We start from the raw sequence: 23998 nt of genomic DNA on the forward strand, positions 1-23998 counted from the left end.
TTAATTCATTTATCTAGTAATTAATTTATATTTGTTTTTTAAGACTATTAATTTTATATAATATTTTTTTATATTTTTGTTTGTGTAAATATTGTTGTTTTAAGATCACAAAGTAGTGATTTTTATAATTTAAGAATAAGAATAATTCTTTAGTTCCATTAATATGCATATATATCATATTATAATATTAGTAAATTTAATTTTAAAGTTAGGCGTTGTATTTAAAAGATATGTTCTTTTATTATTTCGATGTTGACACTTATTAGAAATGAACAACTCACCCCTTAAAAGGCCTTTTGAGAGTTGAGTGACCCATTTTCTAATATGGTATCAGAGCGGGCTCAAGTCGATGATAGATTATATCTCTTTATCTTTTTTATTGTCTACCTACGTGATGGGAGTCCGATGTGTCATTCCGGCCCACACGTGAGGGAGCGTGTTAAAACTCTTAAATCTTTTCTCACATCGACTTGGTGATGATCCTAGCTCCTTTATATAAGTGTGGATAAACTCCCCTCTTATAAAGCCTTTTAAGGGTGAGTGACTCATTTCTATTAATACTATTATCATATACTTATATTGTAATTTATACTCTTTCCGTCTCATAAAAATAGTCTTGTTTTTCCATTTTGACCTGTCCCACAAAAATAGCTCTTTTTCTATTTTTAGCGAGTCCCTTCTCTCTTATGAGGTGAATCTCATTCTCCACTAACAATAAATCAATCATTTTTTCTTTCTACATTTCTCATACTTCAATTCGCATTAAACCCATGACGTCTCCAAAGTCTCTATTTTTGTGGGACAAAGAGAGTATCACTCATTTTTAAATTATTTATCTCTCAGTCTGGTAAATAATTCAAAAACTCCCTGTTTTATATGTAGATAGATTTAGATATAGATATAGGTTACTACTCCATCTGTCCCACGTTATTTGAGGTACTTTTTTTTCGCTCTTATTTTCTGGAAAATGATAAAAATAGATAAAGCGGAGAGAAAGTAATGTAATTGAAATAGTAGTATAAAAAAGACTCTTCAGATCTTTATTCTCCACTCTTACCTTATTCTTTCTCTATTTTAACTATTACTTAATTATTTTTCAAAGCAAGAGTATCAAATAGTTTAGTGGTAGTGTATTTGTATTTGTAATATTGTTGTTTTTAAGATTTATGTATGGCAATGTGCAAGATTCATTTAATCCAAATATGTTAATTAATTTTACACACCCTAAGTCATAATATAAATAAGAAACTGATATAATTATTATCACACGCATAACAGAATAGGAGTATAAAATAACATAAGAAACAGATCAAATCAAATGATACTTTAAAATATAAAAACTTGTTAGGAATGGATTTTGTTTATGACTTTGAACCAAATAATTTTGGGATCATAAAAGATTGACAATCCTCAAACATACTATCAATATACTTATTTATTTTATCCTCTAGTTCAACAGCAATTTCAAGAATTTTTGGAATATAGAGTACATAGGAAACGTTTTGACTTCTAATGACTCAATATTGTGAATCCCCAAGCTAGCAAGTGACTTAAAGCATGGGGTATAACGAACAATATTGACAGAACGATATGTATATTGTTGAAGAAGACCATATTGCATAATAGTATCATCGTTTTTGGAGTAGATAAATAGTTTACCATTAATATGCGATGCAAACACTAAGTCACCATTTGCAAAAATATTAATCGGAAAAACAAGTCCATAGATCTTTGCCCCCTCGAAGGAATATTCCTTAGTCCAAGAATTTGTATCACCATAATTATTTAGCCTCCAAATATCAACACGGAACTCATCTGAAGTATCGCATAAATATAATTGTTGGTTCAAATGTCTTAGCCTATAATGGTGAGAATGTTCGCCGTCAAGGCGACGTGGTAGAGAAAAACTGGTAATTAGCTCAGTTTCAAGGTCAAGGCAACACACAAAGTTTTTGTCCTCTAAATCACGTGTCAACCAATGAAGATTCCCGTTAAAAAATATAGCATAAATTCGTGTAGGGCGTCCTAGTGCTCCTTCAATACATTTCCACAACCCTCTTTCTCTTTTTCCTTCTAGAGTGTGTATGTAACAGCTAGAGTCAGCAGTGCCAAACAAAATCTTATACTGGCCACTTATTTTACTCACTCCAAAGCCAAATACGGGTACTAAATCCACATTCATAGGCAAGGGAACCTTAACACATTCTTTAGTCAATGGATTGCATATGAAAAGATGATCATAGCATAGAAGCCACATCAGAAGTAAACCATTGACCGAATCAATTATAACCCGTCGAACACAACGATTGGAAAATGAAGTGTGTGGATTAGGCAACTTGAATAGGATAAGTGGCTTGAAGGACTCATCGCAAACTACATACGCATTTTTATTCTTTTTAGCGAAAGCTAAACATGGATTCTGAGAATGCGGCATCATAAGCTTACCCCCTTTTATTAGATGGTGCCATGATTTACAAACACTCTTACACGTAATAATGCTTCTAATCGGTAGTCTTTCCAAAATCTCTATTGTTATCTGTAGCGGAAGATTTGCAAACAAATTTTCCTTCATCACAAAAAATATATTAGATCTAATGAAGAAAAGAAATTCGTTTTAATTCAATATATGATCTATTAATCACAACAGGATTTAATTAGTACTATGAGATGTTTGAAAAAAAACTAGTCTTGTAAACAAGATCGAGTCTTAAGTAAAAGTAAATGATTAAAAATTGAAAACCTGACAAATTTCCATCTTTCTCCACAAATACTTGGTTCAGTGCACCCTTGACTATAATTTAGGCTTACTACACACATGACCTATGTTTATAAATAGTGACGGAGACATATTGATTCTATTATATAAATATTTGAAATAGAGAGTAATTTTATTATACTAGTAGTAAATATTACTATCATAGTATGAATTTATCAAATCTTAAAAAATTAGAACGCATGTATATGGACGATTCTTATAAATATTATCACCACATATTTACAAAAAATATCATATTCTTCAAATTTTACAATATTTATGGAGTAATATTTACCAAAAAGATCATATTCTTCAAATTAATGACATATTACTATGATTTGAATGTGTGATAAATATTCGGATGCTAGGTATACGAATTGCTACTTCCAGAATGAGGTACAATAACTCATGAACAATGTACGATTAATTTCGTAGCAAAACTGATTTTATCCTCACATTCAAGCAGAAGAACTAATGGTATACAAGATGCTTTTTGGAGGTAAACAAACATTCTGGAAGTTAAGTTGCAAAATTTTGTGCTCCATAAATATAGGGAACGATGACATGAGTCCTGAATAACAAATTGAGCGCTTCAGTAAGTTCTCTTCCACCACTTCTCATGATACTATCCATGCATTTTTCAACCAGCTGACAAATGCATCATAAATCAATCTGAAGCACACATTCTGGTCACATGCCTGCTTTGGTCATGTATGAGTTATATGGCTGTTATATTGACTGGCTTTTAAACAAAAAGAGATGCAAGTTACTTTTGGCCTTCATCTAGATTAGAAGCTAAGCTCACCAGATAAAATAGATTATGCTGAGCTTTGGACGATGGATCAAGCCATCAGTTCGGTTCAGATTAATTAAATTTAGGCGAGCTTTATCGTTTATATAATCGACCTTCCTGGATCATGCAAAAATTTAGAAATTCACTTTAAAACATGAAGTGATCCGAGTAACCTGTCAGATATGTGTACATTAAAATATAGTATTTCTCATGGTGGGACAAAACATGAAGAATTTGGAAATATATTATTTCATAGCATCTTATTTGGATATCATGTTAACAGGTTTATATCGCTGAATATGCATCAATAGTCTGTCTTCTTGTTTGTCAAAAGTAGAGCGGCAACCTAGATGGTAGCAGGATACGGGGTACGTCTTGGAGATCTGGGAGTTCAGGGAATTGGAATTGCAGTTTGGAAGTTGGATCTTTATGTTGCTGCTGCAGGGATAGAGTACTATATTATATAGAAAAATCCTATAAGGACATACATACAAGAATCAGGGATGTTATATTTTGTAATTATATATGTGTTTGGGTACTAGGGTAGCCAAACCATTACACTCTGAATCATATACACAAATCATTTGGATCGTTGACACACATAGAAGAAGCGCGCGAGTACCTTGCTAGAACTAGGAAACTTCAAGTAACATATCTCATATGGAGTTTATTTTCATGTTCCTTGTTTTATTCAAGTAACATTTATCCCATACAGGGGTGTTGAAGAGTTAGAACAACCTCTTGATTTTCTGAGCCAAGGGGAAGCAACAGCAATCTGGAGCTGGAGCTGGTTCGTCTGCAGTCTCCATCTCCGAAGGGGGCTGGTTCTCCGAAGAAGGCTGGTTCCTCGGCTTGAATTTGAAGTCGGACGCTGCTTTTTTGGCGGCTGCATGTAGAGTCTCGAATGCAGAGACTCTCTGAAGAACCTGGCCCTCATTCTCCAAATCCACCGCCCTATTTGGCTTCAAACCGGCGGATCCTTTCTCCCATAGGGCTCTGAGTTTACTAACACTGCCTCTCATTTGTTTAGTTTGGTAGTGGAGATTGGAGAGGATAAGCCTACTACTCAAATGTCGCACTTTCTTTATATAGCCGCTGTCACATGTGTACCAACCTTATAATTCATTACACTTTGTCCTCATATACTACAATTTTGTCTTGCTTGAAGGCCTGCTTAACCGCGAACCGGAGAGCCGGTTCCGGTACCGGTTCTAATGTTTTTAAAAATTTCGGTTCTGCTACTACCCGAAACCAAATAATATAGTATCAATTTTAGATTTTATAAGACTGAATTTTTTTTATCTAAGTTAGTAAATAAAGGTAAATTATTTATTAATATTTGTCAAGGTTAGTTTTAATTGTTTAGTTTTACGGATTCTTTTGCTACTTGGTATTGCTTAAAATAAATGCTAGATTGGATTGACCATATGATTTTCCAATTTATGTGGATATTATACTTCATTTATGACTTCCATTATTTACCATAATACTCATCGAGGAAACATGCGAAGGAAATACTATATCTCTGGTTTGAACATCACAGATAACTCGTGAGCTAACGGGAGGATCAAATTTCTTTATACTACTAGTATTACTTAGTGGGGATGTTGTGGTTTTTATTGAATCTAAGCTAAATCTGGTGGTGTTAGATTAAAATTAGGGTAAATAATAAATAACTTACCGTTAATTATTATATGTAAATTAAAATTAAAACTACAAATCCGTTCTGGTTCGAAACTGGAATCGACCGGTTCTTACCCAACCGGTTCCGAACCGAAACCGTTTGATTCCGGGTCCAAGATTCATGAAAATTACCAACCTACTTGCTTGGATTTCCAAATTTTGGATTTATAAGGGAACATTTTAACCGCGTGGATTTTTTGTAAATTACTAGTATTACATTTATTCCTAATTTATTTACTTTATGTTGTTGTAGCATATTGATCATTTTCATTAAAACATGATCAAATCTAAATCAATTTCACAAATTTGCAAAAATAAAAACAAAAATTACTTTTTGCATTTTCAACACAAAGATTAGGAATAGTATGTAAAGTGGATATAGGATGAATAAAGTAAGAAAGAACAAAGTAAGATAAATGATGAAGAGAGAATAAAGTAAGTGTAAGGGTTACTTTGTGACAAAAATATTTATGACTCAATTTAGCTATTAATAATAATGACGTGACAAAGTAATTTACTTCCTAATGAGATGTTCGGAACCATGAGAATTAAATGAAACTGAAACCGTCACTCGTAAAATGGCGTATATGCGAGCACTTCCGAGCACCAAGGTGCTCTAAAAAGATGGCACCAATTTTCAACTAACAACTTTCGTTCTATCTCTCTCTTACTTTACCAATTTTGAATTGAAACTTATGTTGTTTCAAAAGTTTGGATTTATACAGTTTATGCCAAAAACCAGTTTAACGCAATATACGGTAAGTATTAAAATATTATATACAGTATATGGAGTAATATTTAGGTACAAAACATAATTAAAATGAAAAATATAGTTTATATACAAAATGTGGAGTAGTATATTCAGATTTTCTATTTGTTCAACATGTTAGTATAAATTAGTGATGACTAATAAAAACTGCGGTTGTTTTCATGGAATTGATTATTGAAGCTTAATGAAGATTTGTCATTTTGTCGTTTTCATTGGTTTATTAATCGTAAATGGTTCATCAACAGATAGATGGTAATTGGTACCCAAATTTGTAATGGTCCTCTTACTAAGATTTGAGAAAGCAACGTCTAACAGCATTGCTATCGCCTAACACGTGGAATATAACTATTGGCTGATTGTGCATTGAATCCCAAATAGATTGCGAATTCCAATTTCTGGTCGTGTATAACGAATTGTGTTTTTGTTCTTATACATATTAAATGTACACGTGCGGTTTCAATTTAATTCAACATTTGATTAAATGGAGAAGGTTTGCTGTCATCATTCACACTGCCAGTGCCAGTAAAATTTTGTCTTGCTTGGACAAAGTAATAAATGCAACAATTTATTTCTGAGTTTTACAACTATTAGAGTTTCTCAATTTATATTAAATTAATGTACTACTATCATGTAGTATCAGCGAATTGTTTAAAAATTCGAAAACTATACTAATGCTATATTAAATACTATTACTCCACATGTCTTATGGACTATGGTAGTAGAATCGTTTTTTTTTACACTTATTTTTAAAAATAATAGGAGTAATAAATAATTAAAGTGGAGAGAGTGAAAAATTAATAAGATAGAGAATACTAATATATAGAAAATCATCTCTATTTTTTATTAAAAAAGAAAAGAAAATAGTAGCTATATAGCATTAAAATTTTAAATAGATTCAAACATTTGATTATAGAAAAAGAGAAAACAATAGATGTATAGCCATAAAATATTAAATAGATAAGTTAAGTGCTATTTTTTTATTGAGAATTTATAGAAATTACTGTTATATTTTGGAAGGTAAAAGAATTCAAATCAAAATTATAAAATTTTAAAATCAAAATGTAAATTTAGTATCATTATGCTGTCGTACATCAATTTTTTTTGTTAGATGTTGTAATGAATTGAACTAAAAACTGTTAGTACTACTATATTTTATGAAGAAAAAAAGAAAATATTAACAATATAGCTTTAAAAAACTACTCATTAAATAGATGAGTTTAAGAACATGTGATTATTTTTTCGACCGAGATTCGACATTACATTCCAAAAACTAAGTATAATGAAATTAACACAGGAAAGTAAATTAAAATTAAAATTATGAAATTCATAAAAGCAAAACCATAGACTTGAGATTTTAAATTATTGCATGATATAGTAAATTGAGATATGAACTCTAATGGAGTATCTTAGAACCAAAAAGAGAAAATATTAAATAGACTAGTTAAAAATAATTTTTTTTCTTTATCAAGATTAGACTTACGTAACATTTCATAAATGAAGAATTTAAAAAAGATTAAAATTTTAAAAGTAAAGAATTAAAATTGAAATTATGAAATTATTAAAATCGTGGTACAAAACTGAAATATTAAACAAGTTACATACAATTCCCAAATTATATTCACAACCCTTCATTATGTAACATTGTTTTATTACAATCTTGATGAATAAATATTTATTAAATCCAACAATGGTAGTTTTTGTTATTTTCTGGATCATAGTCCATTTTCACAAGCTATCAAAAACAGTATGCTTTCTTTTATTGCAATATTCTCCCCCTTTTGCCAGAGATATGGCGCTCAGCTGTACTGTATTATGACTCTTCACCAACTTTTGCCATTTCAACTTCAATTATTCAATTCAAGATGATCCAAAGCTGAGAAAGGTTCTTTATTTTCCTGAAGTTTGTAGATTCTCTCTATTAGCAAATATGTTATATCATAGGCATGATTTTTTAGATATACAGATGAATTCCCTAACAGGCGGCCAGTGAATATTGTTATTGTAATACTCTCATAGTTTTCGAATATGACCTATGCGATACTTTTTCCATTTTTTTGCAGATTATTGTGGGTATCTAGGCCTAATTGAATGTAACAAACATTATCTGAGATTAAATATTATAGATTTTTGACAAAGTCTTTTGTTTCCAGGTCCATCAAGTAGATTTAATTCTAATGACATTGAGGATAAGCTGGTTGGACGGAATTGTTTATTTAAGCTACAGTTGAAAAATAATTTGGGATTTCCAGTTAGCTATCCGTACACTGTTAACTTTGTTTTCAGCTGTAGACAATTTTTACCATATTGTTTTGTTGGTGATCTTGACTATTTTATGATGCTATTCTTATATATGCTCTCTGATCTATGTAGTCAGGTTTTTGTAGGATGAGACTGTAAGCTCATATGTTGAATTAAATCTTATATTTTGTTACTGAATTAATTTTATTATCATGCTACTCTTCTGTAGTTGTTGATTATATCAGCTAGTATTTTACATTTTGTCAATAACTTTTTAGCAGCTTCCTATTTAATCTGTTGTAATATAACTTAAAGACAACCTCTTGCTGCTCATGTTGTTTTCATAAAAAAATACTGACACGAGTTTATAATCAACCATCATCTGTATCTTCTTAAAATGTGTACTAATTATTTTTAAACACTTATTCAGACTCTTATAGATCAGTACTCTAATACACAAAAACACCCAAACAAGTTTTAAATAAACAAATCAGTAAAGTATTGCACACATAGAATTCAGCCTATAAAATCTTATTTTAATATGCACTAAAACACCTAAACAAGTTCTACAGTATATAATAACTAACTTACCTTGATTCATAGAACTTGTTGTGCAACCTGTGTTAACAATGAAAGATAAATGAATATAATATCTTAGTTGCCAGTACCAATCTGGCAGTGCAGTTATATTTTCCATTTAACCAATTTTATCATCTGTTGTACCAATAGTTATTCCAGCATGTTAATTGAATGATCTTGACTCTTAATTTGAAGATGCATATATTTTTTAGTTGTAATTAGCAATTTAAGAGTGAGTTACAATATAATACATTTTTATTATTTTGTCTTACATGTGGAAACCAATTTGCTGCCATCGATTTGTACCCTGTTGAGTGATCATCTTCCGAGAGAGCTTGATTTTGGTAAGGTTCGCAGAATCTCGCCTTTAGGCATTACTTTGGAGTCGTGCTCGATTGGCCCTCACAGTGAAGAGTTCGCTTGTGGTGAGGTTCCCACCGTCAAGCTGCGTATTCGTCCGTTTGCGAGCCTCAGAAGGGGGAAAATAGTTGTTGATGCTGTTTTGTCAAGTCCAAGTTTGTTGGTAGCACAAAAGAAGAACTATACTTGGTTGGGAATACCCTATTTGGAAGGTGTTCCCCAGAGGCACTTGTCCGCTGAAGAGGGAATCGATCATCGTACAAGAACAAGGAGGCTTGTGAGGGAGGAAGCCACGGTTCGTTGGGAAAGGGAAAGAGATGATGCAGCTAAAGTATCTGCTGAGAATGGTTATATCATTTCAGAGTGTGAATCTGTCCTGCCTGAGGATGATACTTACAAGGAGCACATGGCTGGACCGACAAGGACAAGGCTAGGGACTCCCGATACTTTCCATTATACAGATGAGAAATTGCAGTGGAGAGACCATCACTGTATGGATGCTGGTGCCGAGTATGATTTGAAGCATGCTGATTTAGAGAGATCATTTGGTGCAAAAGTTTCAAGCCTTGAAAACAGCATCTGGTCCAGGATAATGCCTGGATCTGTGAGGCATAAGTTCAAGAGGAAGGCCAACGGTAGGGATTTATCTATGAGTAATATCGCTTCTAAAAGGCGACTTCTTGAGTGCAGTGCATCCGCAGCACGTTCATTTTTTGAAGGATCTGTAGGCTTTGATTCTCGCAAAATGGATTGTTCCATGACAGGCAGCGATGATGCTGATTTTTCTTGTTCTGAGGGGACCCAGTTCAAAGGAGATCAGAGAGCTGTGTATCAGGATGTAAAGGTTGACAATAGTGTTGGTGGTAGAGATGATGAACTTGCTGTAGATTTACCGACAAATAATGATATCTTTGAGGCAGACAGACTGATTTTGTTTCTCGAGTAATTTTAGAAATTCCATCTAGAAATCGGATGGATAAGGCTCAAGATCCGTTTCTCTTTACTTTGGTGAAACTTAGTAAAGTTAAAAACTACAGTGACAAATTTTCATCAGTAAAAACTGTTAGAGGAACAAGAAACACTAATAATAGTGGCATAAACAATGAATATCTTGAAGGAGATAATACAGTAGAAACAGATGTCAGGTTGGTCAAGGAGGTGGATAATGTTGAAGATGACATCTCGGGCACTCAGGGCTCTGGTGCCTCTAGTAGTTCCAGTCGTACTGAGGTTGAGTCTTCAAGTTCATTTAGTTTTTTGGAAAATTTCCACCATTGAGTTCACAGTTGGGCCTGTCCACTGCCTATGAAAACTTCACAGCATTTACTTGACAATCCTTGGGAAAGGCTGAAGTCTGAGATCAGGGAGGGATTTGAACAAATATCGACAGAAATAGTCGACGAGATTGGTGGAGAAAATACTTCAGGCATAGAGAAAATGATTTCTGTAGTTCTTGACTCGGTACATTGTCATACAGAACCAAGGAAGAAATATGCTGCTTGAAAGATCAATTTAAATCCTTTGGTGTTTTGGCTATCTCCTAAGGAATTCACTAAGAATACATTAGCATGATGTTTGTTGGAAACTATGATGCTTGGTTTACTTGTCTGAAACAATACTTTTTTGTCAAATCTTTCAAAATTCGAAATATGTTTAAGGATAGTGGTTGTGTTAAACTTCTTCAATCGAAAAGACCTTGAGAAAAAAAGTGAAACGCTAAATTATCTGGTTGTTTATACTTTATTTGAGCATGGATTTTACATTTGTAGGCATATCTTGTGCCAATTTTCTTACAGATGTGGGATTCCTTACTCCAATTATTTGGTTTTAATTGCTGTTCCTTTTATAGAGAAATGAGAAGTTTCAGAATCACTACGTGCGTGTGCGTTGCGTGTGCATGTGCAGCTTAGTGGAAATTGTAAAATGTGGAGATCAGATTTGACATCTGAAGATGGTGGATGGTTGTCCACTGATGGAGCAGAAATGGCATGCCAACTTGAAAATTGCAAATCTCTTTGTTCCGGTGAGCTCATTGAGAATGTGATACTTACTTTTAAGCCGTATATGCTGTCCTCATCTAGATCAGATTTTGATCCTAATATTTATGTCTTTGTTTCGTAGAGCTTCCAATTTCATGGTCTAAAGGAAGAGCTAGCGGCGAGGTGCTTCTCTGACTTCATATTTTAATCGTCTCTGGTTAACGATATCTTAGCTTGTATATGCATGTCACGGGGAGAAAGCTTTCCTAATCTTCATGGACAACTTGATGTAACGGGGTTGACCTTTCACATGTATGATGCTCCATCAGCATTTTTCTGTATGTTGCTACGTACTATTATATTGATCTGAATGATCTCGATCTTTTCTTATTATTTCATGGATTATTTTCAGATTTTATATTTGTTCAACTTCAACATATTAGTAAAAATATTATTGACTCATAAAACATTGTTGCATTAGCACTCAGTTGTATGATCAGCGTTCTATCTCTCGATCTTACTATGTATACCTGTGATAAGTACTCCCTCCATCCGCCATTAGGAGTCCCATTAATGAAACAAAACCTCTTATGGAACCTTGCATTTTACATCTCTGTGATTAGTGGTGAGGCCATTTTGTTTCTGTAAATAGAAATGGAAAATAGCACAAGATCAACATGCTACTACTTAATCTTCTTTAGTTTTCAATACACCCATTTTTCGTAGATCTCGCGTCTTAAATCTTAAGTTGTAGCTTAAAATTATAGTTACTATGTCGTCCATCTTCCTAGCATCCTGTATTGATATTGAATAATCAATAATACATCATGACAATTTCTTTAAGTAGATCAATTGTCCTGGTATTTCGTATGATTGCCTATTCTATGATATGAAGAACGAGAAGATAAATTCCAGTTAATTCATTGCTTTAGTTTTAATTGTTGTCCTCTACAAGTATCTTTTTCCTGTTTGCAGTATGGATTTTTAAAAGGTTATAGGCCACCTCTGTGTACAGGAAGGATGTTTATGCAAGCTTGTTTTTCCGAGCCCAGCGAATATTTTTGCATAATGCAAGGGGATGGTTTGGTGATATTCCATTAGAAGCATCTGGGGATTTCGGCATTGATCCAGAGCAAGGAGAATACTCCCCCGTCCACGAAAAATAGGGCACATTTGCTATTTTTGGTTGTCCACGAAAAATAGGGCACATTCAAAAAAGGAAAGTTTTCAACAACTTCTCTCTTACTAATAATATGGACTCCACATTCCACTAACACTTTTTTTCTCTTCTCTCTTGCTTTACCAATTCTACATTAAAACCCATGCCATTCACAACGTGCCCTATTTTTCGTGGACGGAGGGAGTATCACGTAGTGTGTCAGGTATATCAATTTCTTTCGTCAATCAGATACAATGTCAATAATCTGTTTGTTTCACTTTGTAACATAGTTATAGGATTTGCATGCTCTAGAATGTTTTTTACGTGCTTCCCTCCAGAAGGCAGAAATTATTGACATTCTGATGCTCGCACAGGTTCCTTCAGTAGAAGTGAATGCCTTGATGAAAACATTCAAGATGAAGCCTCTGTTGTTTCCGGTATGGGACTGGATTTTAATATTCCTCTAGATGACTAAAATCTCGTAGTCTTCTGAATCTTAATGCTTTTCTCCTTTTGTCTGTCTTGATATATATCTCTTTGTTTGCACAACCACTAATTACCATGAAAAGCTCGTTCTAAGTTCTGAATTTCCATAATAGAGCAAGTGGTATGATTTTTAGGATGTTCCCAACCTGTAAGTTAGCCAAAATTCCAGCCGTTTATGGAGTGTAATCATGTTTCTGTCATGTATATATGGCTAATGAATGCAAAACAATTACTCTCTAATGCTTGTGTTTGGTTTAGATCTTTCTGTTTCAAAATAGAGTACTATTTGTTATGAAGGTGTGCAACAAATCAACACAGGCTACTTTTACAATCTTTTGGATTATCTACACGACATGTTAGGTTATGCTTAACTCCACTTATGGTGTCATATGACTCATATGTTAGAGATGTAGTTTGTGTACGTGATCTAGATCCCTGAAAGTGTTGTGTAAATTGTGAAAAATCACATTTAGATATTCCTGGATTGATTTTCTGATTTTTTGTTGGGCATTGTTCTTGCTCGGTTTCCATTTTCCCGTGCCACTCTGTTGAGGGCCACTGTTTTCCAAAACCAACCTAATGAGTTTCCACTATTCACTTCAGCTAGCAGGGTCAGTAACATCTGTGTTCAACTGTCAAGGCCCGTTGGATGATCCTGTTTTTGTTGGAGTGCATTGGTCTCGAGGAAAATTATTCATATATCTGCTGATACACCAAAATCAGCTGCACACGAGGCAATGTTGAATAATAAAGAGGCTGGTGCAGTGGCAGCCATCGATAATGTTCCACTCTCCTACGTTTCTGCCAATTTTACCTTTAACACTGATAATTGTGTGAGTAATTATTCACCAGTAATCCATGGTTCACAGCTGGACAGTTTTTTTAAAATCTTTTTTCTAACAACACATGCTTATTTTTCTATTTACATATTTCTGCTTACATATGTCAGGTTGCTAATCTGTATGGAATCAGAGCTACACTTGTTGATGGTGGTGAGATTCGCGGAGCCGGGAATGCGTGGATCTGTCCTGAGGTGTGGTGTTTATTTACATAGATGTATAGTTGGTTCTATACATAAATAAGCTGCATTGGTGCATCAAGGTTAGAATTATGTTTGAGAAAGTGATATCTCGAACTTGGTTAGTTCCGCACTTCATCCAATATTCTAGTTTCTGGTGTTCTTATAAGCAGTAGTTTGTCAATAAGCCCAGTATTTTAATCTTGCTACACAGTTTATCTTATGTAAATAAACTTTTCTCGAAACATCTAGGAGAAGTTATAATACTCTAAAAAGCATTCCTATTATGCATGTAGAAATGAATCTATAGACATGCTAGCATTATATGCCCTGTAAACATACTAATTTAGTACTATACCATAAAAATTCACAAACAATATAAACTTCAGATTAATTTTCTTTGGTATCAGTTTCTTTTTCTTCGAATTACATTTAGGTATTTCAGGTTTGATCTGATGTTAAAAGTGTATTATTGTAGGGTGAGGTTGATGACACAGCAATGGACGTTAACATTTCTGGCAACTTGTGCTTTGACAAAATTATGCATCGCTATATACCTGGTTACCTCCAAACTATGCCATTTAAGCTAGGGGATCTGAATGGAGAACAAAAGTCTCAGGCTCATTGTTAAGTATCTCTATAGGTTGATGGAATCAGCTGTCTTGCCAGATGGAATGATAGTGCCAGAGATGTTTGCTCATAGATTTTGTTAACGGGAAATGTCTTTATGGGTGTAGGAGATTTGATATCAAATGGACTGCTCTGAAAGCTGAGGGGTCACTTTCTGATGCTATCTCACACGATTACATTTTTCTCTGTGGAAGGAATTGAATTGGATCTACGAATGCGCAATTTTGAATTTTTCAACTTGGTTTCTTCCTATACCTTTGATTCTCTGAGGCCCATTCATTTGAAAGCAACAGGAAAGGTCAACAAGTATTATGGCGACCAAGTTTCCCAATCTAGTACAAACTCAGAAATGATACCAAAGGAAGATGAAAAAAGCATTTCTGGTGATATTTCAATCTCAGCTCTAAAACTCAATCAATTGATGCTGGCTCTTCAACTAGCTGGAGTGCTCAACATATCATCTAAGGGTATGAAGGTTTGTCTCACATCCATTTTCTTGGGGAATAGTTATTTAAGGTTAATCATGTTTTATGTCCCCAACTTTCAGGACTTCCTGAAAAATGTCACCAACTTATGTTCTCTTCAAAAACCTAAACTGTGAAAAGTTTGATTTGTGCTTTGCTTGAGATAATCCGACGATGGAATGATGAGTCAGATTCTCCAGTGAAACAACATTGTTTAGCGGGTGAGGGGGGAAATCCACATCAAAGTAGAGTCCACCTAAGAATCAAGAGAGCCGACTGCCAAGTCATTGTTTTGTTGCTGGATTATGTCTAGCTGGACATAAATAAAACCTTTTCACAAAGTTGACAGGTTTTACAAGAGAAAAAAACAACCTGCGAACATTTTCAAGAAACTGCTGAAAGTTGAGGACACAAAACATGATTATCCCTATTTCTTATTAGTCATCCTTGAAGACTTCATATTTCGGCCCTAGTTATTCATGCCTAAAATGGGTGTATCCCAGACATTTGTCTTCTAGCTCAAATAGCTGGAGGATGTTTTTAGCTAATATCTGCTGGGGAGCCTTGATCTGGAATATGGTTTCATCTGGTAGGATAGTCACTTTTATTATCTCAGTCTTCAACTTTCTTAAGGAAACTAGAGTTTCATTCATTCTTTGTGGTTTCTTGTACTACAAAGGTTGTATGATGGTGATAAAAATGCTAGTATGCTATAAGAAATGCCCCTCTGGTGAGAGACAGTTAGACCCCACAAATTACAATTTTTGATAATACATTCCTTATTAATTGCACCAATAATGTGTTTTGTCGTCGTATACAAAATTCCTGATAGATCTTCCAGTATCTCCTTTGTCTGGTCATGCAGTTGGATGCTACTGGCCGACCAGATGAAAGTCTTGCAGTTGAAGTTGTAGGACCTTTGCAATCTACTTCTGAAGAAAATCTTGCGGAAAAAGTGCTATCTTTTTCTTTACAGAAAGGTCACCTGAAAGCTCATGCCTGTTATCGACCACTACATTCAACTACCTTAGAGGTCCATTCCACTCTTTCCTAGTATTTTCCTTTGCTTTAACTTTTATTTCTTCTTCACTTTTTACTATGCACTGCTTTCTTTGATACTCGTACAATATGTGTTTTTCCTTGTCCAATCAGGTTCGCCATTGGATGAGCTGGAGCTAGCATCACTTCGTGGAGCAATTTCAAGAGTAAACTTCTTGATGGAGTGCTAAACAGTATTTTTGGTGCCCCTGGTTATAGAATGCTTTCAGTTTATGTATTTTTTCATGTTAGGCTTTCAGGGACTTGTTAGGTTATTGGTTTTTTCTTTTATTTGCTTACCTGTGTTACTGAAAAATGTTTGTTAGTTATGGCTAGATAAATAACTGTCACAAAGCACTGAGTGGCGAGCTGCTTATTAACTAGTTTTATATGTTTCCATTCATTTACAATTTGGTTAGTGGCTTTTAAGTTTTAACAATAGTTGAATTTTGCTCTTGTAGCTGCTAAAGTCATACCTCCTTTATGGAGGAGAACCCAATGACTGCTGAAATAAGTTTGACGTCATTTACCAAGTATTATATTGTTGCACAACCTCTTATTTTTACCTTTTATGTTCCTTTTCTCATTTTTAGGCCGAGCTGCAGTTGAATTTTCAAAAACTAAGGGGCCATGGTGCATTATCTGTTCTTCGACCAAATTCAGTGGTGTGTTGGGTGAAGCTTTAGATGTAGCTGCCAGATGGAGTGGGGATGTGGTCAGTACTTTTTTCATATGTATTTCAGATTCTTTGTTTGAGATCTTCAATTAGGACTAGCAACAGATCTATGGTTTTACTGCAACTGGATATTACTGTAGGCAATAGCTCCACTGAAGACATCGGGCTGTTATAGACTTGGAGTACTTAATGGAGAACACAGTTACCTCTCTCATGATTATATTGATAAGACAAGGTTTAGACTAAATGAAGTGATGATTGCTTGTCTAAAGTTTTTCTTATTTCTTCGCGAGGGTATAAGTCTCTCTTTGGAAATCATGAGAAAAGTGCAAACCTCAGTTCTGTTTTACAAGCTTAATGAAATTTTGATTGATTGCCTAATAGTTTGCATTTTGAATATTTCCTTTTGTTTCTCAATAACTGGACCATATTAATAAGTCATGAATTCCTCATTTGTGGCAAAACAATAAACTTGGATATAAGACACAGGTTTTGCTTTGCAAATTTGCGTGTCCTTGGGCTAATTGATGTAGTTGAATTGTTTGGCTCTGAACCTTTCATCTTACTGGTTGGCCGATACTCGATAGACAACTTATTTGACATAGCTGAAGAAATCATTATGCTATTGTTTTTGTCTGCACGAATAGTATGATATGGTTGATCATGTTTGTTACCGGTCGATAGATCACAGTTGAACAAGCAATCTTGGAGCAAAGCAATAGCATATATGAACTGCAAGGGGAGTATGTATTGCCTGGTTCCCGGGAAAGTGATGACTGGTCATCTTGGGAGCATGATCTCTTCTATGGGTAGATGGAGAATGAGATTAGAGGTCCCTAATGCTGAGATTGCTGAGATGCTTCCTCTTGCTAGGCTTCTTTCTCGTAGTTCAGATCCCGCTGTTCAATCTAGATCAAAGGTTGTGGTTACGTTTATGATATCTTGAATGATTAATTTGTGTAAATGTAAGGGTATGTGGATAGGTGAACTTTCATATTACTTTCACTGGTTGGTTTTGGAATTGGCTCTGGATTTAGGGGGTTCAGATAATTTATCCATCTTAGTAGTAATTGTTTATGGTTTCTATAGAAATTACCGACTCATGCCCTTATCTAAAGGCTTAACACTGCTATTACTTTTTGTTATCTTCAAAACACCCTGGATACAGCCATTTTGCACGTGAAAATCATTTATACTTTGAGACAAGGATTTTTGCTTGGCATTTGAATGATCGCCTCATCTAGAATGCTCTTAAGCTTTATATATATCCTCTTCAACCATTTAAATGGATATTAAATGAAAAAATTCTGTCTCCTGAGATACAGTATTAAACATAACATTTTAAGCTCATCGGACCGCCACACCAGTGCCGAGGGTATGTAAGGATTGTTGTCCGCACATGTTTACAAGATAGAGATAGTCAGATAGAGAATTGAGATTGAGAGAAGAGTCGTTTAATGTGAATTTTTTGGAAGGGAATGAGAGGTATTTATAGATGAAATGGATGAATTTTGGAGTAAGAAAAATTTTAAAAATAAGTTATAAGTGGGAAAAGGGGATATATTTTTTTGAGAAGTGAGAATTTTTTTTTAATTATATCTGAATTTTTAAATTAAAAAAAAATTCCAACGGACAAAAACACGCTCACTCGCTCCCCTCCACGTGGGCTGAGCGCGTGAATCCGTGCCGCTTAGCGTGCTCGTCCGAAGACAAACGTTGTGCGTGCTATTATATTAAATTTTAGACTAAAGTTCTTTTTTTGTCCTATACATATGGCCGTTTTACGAAATTGGTCGAGAACATTTATTTTTCGAAAATTGAGTTCCAAACTAATGAAAATCTCGCCGAATTAGTCCATGATTAATTAAATATGATAAAATAAAAATTAAAACAAAAACAAATGATTCGCAACAAGTCAACAACAAATCTGAATTAAATTCTTATAGATTATTACATTAAAATTCCCCAACAATTTTGGATTAATGCAACAAATCTCAAACAAAGTCAACCTGCAGAATTAGGGCAAAATTCTCCCTCTGGAACAGCTTGCTTTTCTAGTACTTGAGTTTAACCCAATTGATGCTGAAGGTTCCACCCTTCTATAGCCCGTTGGTTGACAACTTGCGTCGATCATTTGTTGTTGTTTTTTAGGATTTTCTTATAGCTAGCCAGCTAAATAAATTCATTTGTCTATTAATTTTTATTCATTTTCTCATAGTAATAAATTTTCTTATGAATTCATTTATCTAGTAATTAATTTATTTTACGATTCTTATAGTTAATTCATGAGCTAGTAATTACTACCTCCGTCCCTGAAAGTTTGACACAGTTTACCATTTCGGTTCGTCCCTAAAAGTTTGACACACTTCACTTTTACCATTATTGGTAGTGGGCCACATATTCCACTAACTCATTCATACTCATATTTTATTATAAAACTAATACTTTAAAAGTAGGACCCACATCTCACCAACTTTTTAAACTCGTTTTCCATTACATTTCTTAAGACTTGGGGGACGGAGGTAGTAATTTATTTTTGTTTTTTAAGACTTGTAATTTTATATAATACTCCCTCTGTCCCAGATTAAGAGTCACTTTTTGCCATAAAAGTCCGTCCCAGTTTAAAAGTCACATTTAGAATTTTTCATATTTGGTTATACAATTTTACCCCATTGTTCATCAAAATTACATCAAAATGTCATTATCTACATTAAAATAAACCAAAAACAAAAATAAAAATCCAAAAAGCCAAAAGGGACACACCTTCAACTATCTCACTTCATTTATTACACACTCCACCATCTCAATTCATTTATTACACACTTCAACTCATTCTTAAAACTCGAGCGATAACAATAAGTGACTCCTAATCCGGGACGGAGGGAGTATTTTTTAAAGTTTTTATTTGTGTAAATATTGTTGTTGTAAGATCACAGAGTAGTGATTTTTATAATCTAAGAATAAGAATAATTCTTTAGTTCCATTAATATGCATATATATCATATTATAATATTAGTAAATTTAATTTTAAAGTTAGGCTTTGTATTTAAAATATCTATTCTTTTATTATTTCGGCATTGACATTATTATTGTATGTACTTTAATTTATACTATTTCCGTAGCAAGTCTTTTCTCTCTTATAGAGTGAGCTCAATTCTCCACTAACAATATTTCAATCACTTTTTGTTTCTACATCTCCCATACTTTATCAATTTCGCATTAAGCTTGTGCCGTCTCCAAAGTCCCTATTATTATGGAACGGAGGGAGTATTACTCATTTTCAAATTATTTCTCCAAGTCTTTAAATAATTCAAACTCCCTTTACATAAATAGATAGATTTAGAGATAGATATAGATTACTGCTTCATCCGTCCCACGTTATTTGAGGAATTTTTTTTTCGCGCTTGTTTTCTAGAAAACGATAAAAGAGTAAAGGTCAATTTTGATTCAAATGATAAAAATTGACCTTTACTCTTCGAATCTTTATTCTCTCTCTTACTTTACTCTCTCTCTACTTTAACTATTACTACTTAATTATTTTTCAAAACTAAGAGTATCAAAAAGTTTAGTGGTAGTGTAATTGTATTTGTAATGTTGCTGTTTTTAAGATTTATGTATTGCAATGTGCAAGATTCATTTATTCCAAATATTTTAATTAATTTTACCACCTTAAGTCAGTAATATAAATAAGAAATTGATATAATTACTATCACACGCATAACAGAATAGGAGTATAACATAACATAAGAAACGGATAAAATGAAATGAAATTTTAAAATACGTATAAAAACTTGTTAATTAGTAATGGATTTTGTTTATGACTTTAAACCAAATAATTTTGGGATCATAAAAGATTGACAATCATCAAACACACTATCAATATACTTATTTATTTTATCTTTGGAATATAGAGTACATAGGAAACTTTTTGACTTCTAATGACTCAATATTGCAAATCCCCATGCTAGCAAGTGACTTAAGGCATGGGTATAACGAACAATATTCATGGAACGATATGTATATCGTTGAAGAAGACCATATTACACAATAGTATCATCGTTTTTGGAGTAGATAAATAGTTTACCATTAATATGCGATGCAAACACTAAGTCACTATTTGCAAAAATATTAATCGGAAAAACAAGTCCATAGATCTTTGCCCCCTCGAAGGAATATTCCTTAGTCCAAGAATTTGTATCACCATAATTATTTAGCCTCCAAATATCAACACGGAACTCATCTGAAATATCGCATAAATATAATTGTTGGTTCAAATGTCTTAGCCTATAATGGTGAGAATATTCGCCGTCAAGGCGGCGTGGTAGAGAAAAACTGGTAATTAGCTCAGTTTCAAGGTCAAGGCAACACACAAAGTTTTTGTCCTCTAAATCACGTGCCAACCAGTGAAGATTCCCGTTAAAAAATATAGCATAAATTTGTGTAGGGCTTCCTAGTGCTCCTTCAATACATTTCCACAACCCTCTTTCTCTTTTTCCTTCTAGAGTGTGTAGGTAACAACTAGAGTCAGCAGTGCCAAACAAAATCTTATACTGGCCACTTATTTTACTCACTCCAAAGCCAAATACGGGTACTATAGTATCCATATCCATAGGCAGGGGAACCTTAACACATTCTTTAGTCAATGGATTGCATATGGAAAGATGATCATAGCATAGAAGCCACATCAAAAGTAAACCATTGACCGAATCAATTATAACCCGTCGAACACACCGATCGAAAAATGAAGTGTGTGGATTAGGCAACTTGAATAGGATAAGTGGCTTGAATGCCTCATCGCAAACTACATATGCATTTTTATTCTTTTTAGCGAAAACTAAACATGGATTCTGAGAATGCGGCATCACAAGCTTACCCCCTTTTATTAGATGGTGTCATGATTTACAAACACACTTACACGTAATAATGATTCTAATCGATAGTCTTTCCAAAATCTCTATTGTTATCTCTAGCGGAAGATTTGCAAACAAATTTTCCTTCATCATAAAAATATATTAGATCTAATAATGAAGAAAAAAAAGTCATTTTAATTCAATATTCGATTTATTAATCACAAGGATTTTAATTAGTACTATGACATGTTTGAAAAAAAAACTAGTCTTGTAAACAAGATCGAGTGCACCCTTGGCTATAATTTACACACAACCTATGTTTATAAATAGTGACGGGAAATGTTGATTCTATTATATAAATATTTGAAATAGAGAGTAATTTTATTATACTAATAGTAAATATTACTATCATAGTATAAATTTATTAAATCTTAAAAAATTTGAACGCACATATATGGACGATTCTTATAAATATTATCACCACATATTTAAAAAAAAATATCATATTCTTCAAATTTTACATTATTTATGGAGTACTAATATTTACAAAAAAGATCATATTCTTCAAATTAATGACATATTACTATGATTTCAATGTGTGATAAATAATCGGATGCTAGGTATACAAATTGCTACTTCAAATGAGGTACAATAAATAACTCATGAACAATGTACGACTAATTTCATCCCTGGCATCAGCAAAACTGATTTTATCCTCACATTTCTTGTATAACATGTTTTTAACTAGAGTGAACGGCCTAAAAAATCCCTAACTTTTCGGGTTTTTACACCACATATCTCTAAAGAAAAAAAATAGCGCCAGAGGACTCTAATGTTAAATATAACCACGGAGCATGTTTTTTTGGACCAAAACACCCTCAATCTCTAAAAGGACATTTTTGTCACTCCATTATAATGTTGACATGTGTTTTCTGCCATATTTTTGTCACCAACTTCTTATCTAATTTTCTAATAAGTTCTGGTACTTCATACTTAATTAAAATTTTGTCCTTACTTACACTTTCTAATTGTTTTATAATATACATATTTATCATTATCTGCATTAATTAATATGAAATAATAAAATGAGACCCTTTCTTCCTTATAAAACTCATTTTCTAGTATTTTTCGATGTTTTCTATTTTCCCTAATTTTTATTTGTTTTTTGCCTTGATTTATGGATCAACTTTATTTATTATGAAAGTATCCCAATTTTCTAGTATTAATTTATAAATTTACATTGTCTTAATTTCAGATACTATTATTAATAAAAGAAAATCTCCAAGGATTAAATAGCTAATGTCACATGCTTGAATATTTTCAAAATATTTTACTCATGTTTCAACCTTATCATGATTGACTTGAAACTATGCAAATTTATATATAAAGATTGAATTATAAAGATTGAATATTCATATGATGTTAAAAATTTTAGCATGAGCTAAATTAAAATTCTTAATAAAATATCAAAAAATATAAAATCGTCTTAAAGTTAGCGTAGATTAACAAATTAGTTCGATGATATATAATGAAAGTAATATTTTAAATGTCAGTGTTTTCAAGAATATAATTACTGTATCATTTAATTAAATATGAAATATTTTTTATTCTATATATTATTGATTTAGATTTTATTTCATAAATAATTTCACTTTTCTATATTTTTTGTTGTTTCTCAATGAACTTTTTACATGATATAACTAGTATATTGTTACCACTAACTAGAAATAGAGGAATATAAGAAGTTTTTTGTGTACAAATATTGACAAAACTTTAAACACGTATGAAGTACCAGAACTTATTAGAAAATTAGATAAGAAGTTGCTGACAAAAATGTGGCAGAAAACACATGTCAACATTATAATGGAGTGACAAAAATGTCCTTTTAAGGATTGAGGGTGTTTTGGTCCGAAAAAACATGCTCCGTGATTATATTTAACATAAGAGTCCTCTGGCGCTATTTTTTTTCTTTAGGGATATGTGGTGTAACAACCCGAAAAGTTAGGGATTTTTTAGGCCTTTCACTCTAGTTAAAAACATGTTATACAAGAAATGTGAGGATATAATCAGTTTTGCTGATGCCAGGGACGAAATTAGTCGTACATTGTTGAAGAGTGCGATAAGTCAGCGAGGTGTGTTTGAAATAAAATCTCTCGATCTAGAGAATCCACTAGATACCGGGTCTAGCAACTCAGAGAATCCTTGGGTTACCTGTCGTTGGGCACACAATCACTTCCTTCGCCCTTCAAAACCCTCAACCCGTTGTTGCTAAAGAAAAGTTAGTACTTGGAAGCATGAATCGAATCCACAGAGACAGATGTGCAAGTAAATATGCTCAAAGACCTGGAAGCTATTTTTGGCTGCTGCCACGTATTTTTCGAGGTTGAGATCTAATTCCTAGACTTGGTAAGTGAAATATTTTACTCTAACAGCTAGATTTAGGCAGGGACATGCATAATGACTAAAAGTATTTGAAATAACTACTTGACTGGGTAAATGACTTCCTAAGCTAGCCTAGACA

General features: G+C 33.2%; 1 protein-coding gene, 1 long non-coding RNA gene and 2 pseudogenes across 3 annotated transcripts; 3 read left to right on the forward strand and 1 right to left on the reverse strand.

Moving 5' to 3' along the window:
* The first annotated feature begins 7738 nt into the window (after positions 1-7738).
* LOC148933610 (uncharacterized) lies at positions 7739-8456 on the forward strand. The gene is made up of 2 exons (XR_016134553.1): positions 7739-7882; positions 8151-8456. It is a non-coding gene; the product is annotated as an uncharacterized LOC148933610 (long non-coding RNA).
* Positions 8457-8570: 114 nt separating this feature from the next.
* Positions 8571-17685, forward strand: LOC125219925 (protein TIC236, chloroplastic-like; annotated as a pseudogene). The gene is made up of 12 exons (XR_016132653.1): positions 8571-8575; positions 9013-10677; positions 12446-12538; positions 12690-12752; positions 13405-13634; positions 13751-13834; positions 14298-14445; positions 14737-14924; positions 15779-15914; positions 16066-16118; positions 16545-16666; positions 17312-17685. The product of XR_016132653.1 is annotated as a protein TIC236, chloroplastic-like (transcript).
* On the forward strand, positions 10678-12481 carry LOC125220902 (protein TIC236, chloroplastic-like). The gene is made up of 3 exons (XM_089062813.1): positions 10678-11200; positions 11299-11339; positions 12172-12481. Exons 1-3 carry the CDS (start codon positions 11129-11131, stop codon positions 12320-12322), a joined length of 264 nt encoding a protein of 87 aa, XP_088918939.1. The 5' UTR covers positions 10678-11128; the 3' UTR covers positions 12323-12481.
* Positions 17686-20562: 2877 nt separating the features above from the next.
* LOC148933611 (putative F-box protein At1g32420) lies at positions 20563-21627 on the reverse strand (annotated as a pseudogene).
* Positions 21628-23998: the final 2371 nt, after the last annotated feature.

Source organism: Salvia hispanica, chromosome 1 (assembly GCF_029641045.1).
Source record: "Salvia hispanica isolate PSC_SH4W2 chromosome 1, Shi_PSC_v1, whole genome shotgun sequence".
In the NCBI taxonomy this organism is placed as follows: domain Eukaryota; kingdom Viridiplantae; phylum Streptophyta; class Magnoliopsida; order Lamiales; family Lamiaceae; genus Salvia; species Salvia hispanica.